This window comes from Juglans regia, chromosome 8 (assembly GCF_001411555.2).
Source record: "Juglans regia cultivar Chandler chromosome 8, Walnut 2.0, whole genome shotgun sequence".
Classification (NCBI taxonomy): domain Eukaryota; kingdom Viridiplantae; phylum Streptophyta; class Magnoliopsida; order Fagales; family Juglandaceae; genus Juglans; species Juglans regia.
Window position 1 is genome coordinate 28,894,845 of NC_049908.1, and position 4,853 is coordinate 28,899,697.

The 4,853-nt window shown below is 39.9% G+C and overlaps 1 protein-coding gene across 1 annotated transcript; it reads right to left on the reverse strand.

Moving 5' to 3' along the window:
- On the reverse strand, positions 1–4,597 carry LOC109009742 (probable linoleate 9S-lipoxygenase 5). Its single transcript, XM_018990345.2, has 9 exons — positions 4,320–4,597; positions 3,692–3,984; positions 3,253–3,493; positions 2,784–3,122; positions 2,333–2,418; positions 2,036–2,143; positions 1,604–1,908; positions 1,237–1,500; positions 1–984 (listed from the first exon to the last, which is right to left on the reverse strand). The coding sequence occupies exons 1-9, from the start codon at positions 4,501–4,503 to the stop codon at positions 231–233; spliced, it is 2,574 nt and encodes an 857-aa protein (XP_018845890.1). The 5' UTR covers positions 4,504–4,597; the 3' UTR covers positions 1–230.
- Positions 4,598–4,853: the final 256 nt, after the last annotated feature.

Here is a 4,853-nt window from a genome sequence, read left to right on the forward strand (position 1 = left end):
TAATCAAATAATATGTGACATTCAAAAACTTAATCCACAATCCACTTATAAATAGAATTAAAAAATAACAATTTTCCCGTGCATCGGGTGCACTATCAGTACTTATTAGTAGTACTAATTTATTCAAATTAAAGTTACATGTGATTGACATCATAGAATTTCTAGTTACATGTCCTTACTAAGGAAAACACCACTGCCAAGACTCTGGTAACAACCCCAATAGAGGAGCATTAGATCGAGACACTATTGGGAATTCCCTTGCCAGTAAGTCCGCCTTCACTAGTGGGATAGAGCAAAGTATATGGCAACTTCACTGGTCCAACTCGGTTTTTCCATTGCTTGTCATTGTTCATGCTTATAATTCTATCCTCAATTTCAGCCAGTTTCTTTCCAAATTTCTCAAAGGATTTCAATGGTTGTGCATCCAATGTCCATTCAGGAGTGTCTCTTTGCCCAAGATAGACCTCATCAGTGGAATGCCTTGACAGAATCTCTATCAGAGACACGCCAAGAAGAGTTTGGAGCTGGGCAGTAATTGTCTTCAAGAAAGCCTTGTCAGGGTTTGATTGGAGTTCAGCATATTCAGGAGTGCCTTCTTCAGGCAGGAACCGGCGGCTAATTGTTGGCCGGTTTGGTAGGTAGCCTGCATAAGGATACTGTCCAAAGTTGACTGCTGCATGGAGTGCAGAAGCTACCCATATGATGATAGTGCATGTTTCTACAAGCTCTTCTCGTTTCTGCATTTTAGGCCACCAGGGCTCATCTTTTTTGTCCCCATGACCCTCCTCTCTGAGTTCTTTCCACCAGGACTGCAGTTCAGAGTCCTTTTGGACCATGTCATCTGTCTTGTAATAGAAGGAGCAGTAGTCTTCAACCCATGTTTTGATCGCTGACCAGATTTCTAGCCCATCAACAGCATATGGATAGTCTTCAATCAGAAGGCGCAGACCATGAGGGGAACTGGAATCCTTGACTGCTATTCCTCTGAATGCAGCAAAAGGTGTAGCATGTTATTTGAGATATATAATATCACTACCACAAATTTTGTTAGGGATTAATTAGGCAGATAACATAACCAAAATTTGAAGCCTGAAATTTGGCTCAACTTTTCTTTGAATGTTAGGCCTTTTGGAGCAACATTTAGCTGTTCTTAAGTGTTTCATGATGACAGTTACTACTAATGGCAAATACCTCATGCACCAAGGATGTGTCATTATGTTCTAGTGTAACATTTACCTCTTGATGAGATCTGCAGGAAGAGCTTGCTCAGGAAAAACCCAGTCCTTATAAACTATTGATGACATCTCCATGGCATACTTTGCTGGAAAGACTGTCAATTCCAGAATTCCGCCAGCATTAATCAGGATCTGCCGGGCAAATGCATTTATATTCATGGTGTCTCGGAAGTGAGGATGCAGAAGCTTGTGAATAGGGTGAAGCACACTCAACTGCCTGTTTGTTGCTATCACAAATGGCTCAATTGCAGCATGGGTATTTAGCCTGTCACCAACACAGATGGTATTAAGATTCACTAATGCAGAAGTTCTTCGCAATAAAACATGGACTGAATTTATTTTCTAAGCTGTATTTGAAAGAGGTGTACCAGTGGCTAATGAGCTGATGGTAGCCGGAGTCATTTACAGCCACATAAGCTTTGGCCAGTTGCCAAAAGGAGCCTTCAACACCTTGTTCAGCTGGTGTGAAAACTTTGCTGATGGCACCAAACTTGTCTCCTTCAGGATGGGGCAAGCTTAATTCAATTGCCACCGGCTTCAAAGTCCCATCACTTTTCAAAAACAGGATTGTCCTGCTAGCATAAGTCTTGGTCGTAGTTGAGTTTATTCGCCTCAGGTACGGCATGAAAGCATCATGATGATCTAATATGAACAATTTGTTCTTCTTGATTGCCTGTAACGAAATACATTTAAACAATTATAGTTAACGATTATAAGAATAAAACACTGTAATTGCAAAGCAACTTAAGACTGATTTATCCAAAGTCCTCCTCTGGATGAACTGAAACTTGGACTTTTACCTCCTCTATGCTGAGTCCATCGATGCTCTTCTCTACTTGTTCTTTGGCTATTGTACTGGTTTGATCACCATATACTTTAGGATCAAGCTTGGTTGTGGGTGGAAATTCCTGTGTTAAATTAGAATCAAGTAATGAGTAAAGACGACAACTCATCATCCCATATTTGGCACGTGGAGGAGACGGAAGGAAAAGAAAAATATAAGTTTGAGACAGAATAAAAGTCCAAACTTTATCTTCTTTTAATCCATTCTTTTGAGAAAAATTGTAATGCAATTAGTAGTGGAAGCTTGAGATTACTTCAAGACCACGAATGGAGACAGGGTTTACTCCAGCCAGCATCTCTCTTGCAAACTCTTCATCAGTCCTCCATGCAGATCGATCCTCTGCTCCAAAACATTAAAACGCCATTATTAACTCAATGCAAATAGTATTCGGGGGCACATGTCCTAAAGCTCTTGAATTTTCAAATGAAATTAACTAAAGCATAAAGTTCAGAGATTCGTCGTCAGACTGCACCCTCAAATACAGGGGCGGAACTACCTTATGGCTTGGGGGGCTTTTGGCCCCCCCAAAGTTTTTAAAATTTGATAAAAATTAAGTTTTAGAAGGTGTTTTTATAAAGTAGACTAAATAAAAATTAGTATTTGACCTCTCCAAATTTTTCTTTTTAACTTAGCCCCCCAAACTAAATTTTCTGGTTCCGCCCCTGCTCAAATAAAATGGGCAGTTTCTTTAAAAGGTATGATACCTTTAATCACTTGGGGCATTGGATATTTGAGGAGTCCTTCGCCATCTGATCGGAAAATTTCCTTGAGCATCTCCGCGGGGATGTTGTCCTTAATATGCTCAAGTACACCGTCAGGCAGCTTAAGTCCTCCTTCATAGAGGTTAATTACATCTTGGAAGCTGTCAAACTCAGTTGGAGTGCTGTCGAATAGAGATTCTAGCTCAGGTTTAAGGAATTGAACGATGGATTTCAGTGCATAAGCAAGGAAGTCTGACATCTTCAAGTGACCAAAACGTTCGTCTCTTGGAACATAAATGTTTAAGCTCATGAGAAGCTTCACCCTGCTCTCGGTGTTGGGATCTGAAAGGTTTAATGATGATAAAAATGAAAATTAGTAATAGGCACCCAAATCATTCCATTTTTTTTGTGAAAAGCTACTAACAAATTCGAACTAGAGCAGGTGCCTGAAAATTGAATTGAAATATCTTACCTGTCTCAGTTGGTGGTCGTCCAGTTCTTCCCCTACGAGGATAGGGGTACTCAGTAGACCCTCCGAGAACTGGACGGGCATATTTAGGGTCCTGATCTGGATTCCCCAAATCATTGTAGTAAGCATAGTCATAGACCCTGTCCCATTCCTGAAGCTCTCCTGTTCCATCTCCTCTCAAGTTCAGTAGTTCTTGTTCTCTGTACTTCAGCAGTGGCCTTGGTGTTTCACTTGGAAGATATGTCTGAAAAAAGAAATAATAATTTCAGCTACATGTTACTTTAGGATGCAGTTCTCAACTGAACAAGGATGTGTGTTTTAACAAACTTGTAGGAGGTTTCACTTCAAAATCTATATTTTTTCTTGTGATTTTAGTTGGAATTTTTTGAGTTTCCGAACTGGGTGAGCACTGCATAATTCCTCATCTCATATAATTGATTACCTTGTTGGAGAAGAAAAACCGGTCTTTTTTGTATTTGTCTGTAGGGTAAACCCACGAGTTGCAGACAAAGTGGATCCGACCATGGCCTGGAACATCTTCGAGTGTAAGAGTTTTCAAGTAGAACTCACTGTGATGATCATTTCTTATTAAGAATGCTCCTGGAATTCCTATGTCCTCGTCCCAGTCAAAGGTAACCTTGAATGAAGACTCGCCCGCTATTAAGGGGGCGATTGTGCTTATCCAGTTTTCCAAGTATGCTGGCTTTCCAAGCTTCCCAGCTTGCAACCCATTCTCTGCAAAAAAATAAGAAGATCAAATCCAATAGTGAATTGTGGGCATTTCTTTCCATGATCAATAGCCATAAAGAAACAAGAGTAAGTAAAGTAAGCCTTTAAGATGAGAAATAAAAGAACAGTTCCCTGAATGGAAGATATGGTCTTTTGACTCACTGTTGTTGAGTCTAAAATGACTGTTACAGAACTGATCCGTTCAAAAAGCCCGTGCTAAAAGATGGGAAAAATAGAAAAGAAGAGCAAAAGCAAGCAAAAGAACGTGATGAATGATGATTTATATATGCAAGAAGCAGATGATGAAAAAGAAGAAGCACTAAAAGAGCAAAGAAACTAACCAGTTGAGTCGCCATAATTAACAGCACTAACGAGCTGCAGAGAAACCCTCTGGCCGAATAATTCATGGACACGATCAAGAACCGATGCATTAAAGTCGTTGAAGTCCAAAACATTCTTCTTCATCAACACCACGGTCCCTTCGATCTTCTTGCCGACGATGGCGTCGATAATGTTCTTAATCATCTTCAAGCAGCAAGCAAAGAATATGAATGATAGAGAAGGATTTTTTTATTTTTTTAAGGGAAAAGGCTAGTTAATTTGGTAGGAGGAATGCATGAGGAGAAGATCATCGAATGTGCTGCTTTTATAGAGAGAACATTGGGCTACGTCTGGACATTTCCCATGAAGCTTCTTTTCATGTTCTTGTGGATACGTACTTCCTTTTAATTTATTATTACTTTTCCACATGAGGAAATACAAAGTTTGTAATATATCATTCGAGGACGGACGTGCATACACGTTTATAACATTCCAACTTCAATGGCAACGGTCCGTCAAAGCTGCACATGATGTTTATAATGGTCTCAGTACTA

Bases quoted from the DNA above. Each gene is read 5' to 3' on its own strand.
- LOC109009742 (XM_018990345.2), bottom strand. From the start codon at position 4,503: ATGATTAAGAACATTATCGACGCCATCGTCGGCAAGAAGATCGAAGGG. The intron at 3,494-3,691 runs GTAATCAATTAT...TTCTTTTTTCAG, and splicing joins GGTTTTTCTTCTCCAACAAG to ACATATCTTCCAAGTGAAAC. The intron at 1,909-2,035 runs GTAAAAGTCCAA...ATTTCGTTACAG, and splicing joins ATGGACTCAGCATAGAGGAG to GCAATCAAGAAGAACAAATT.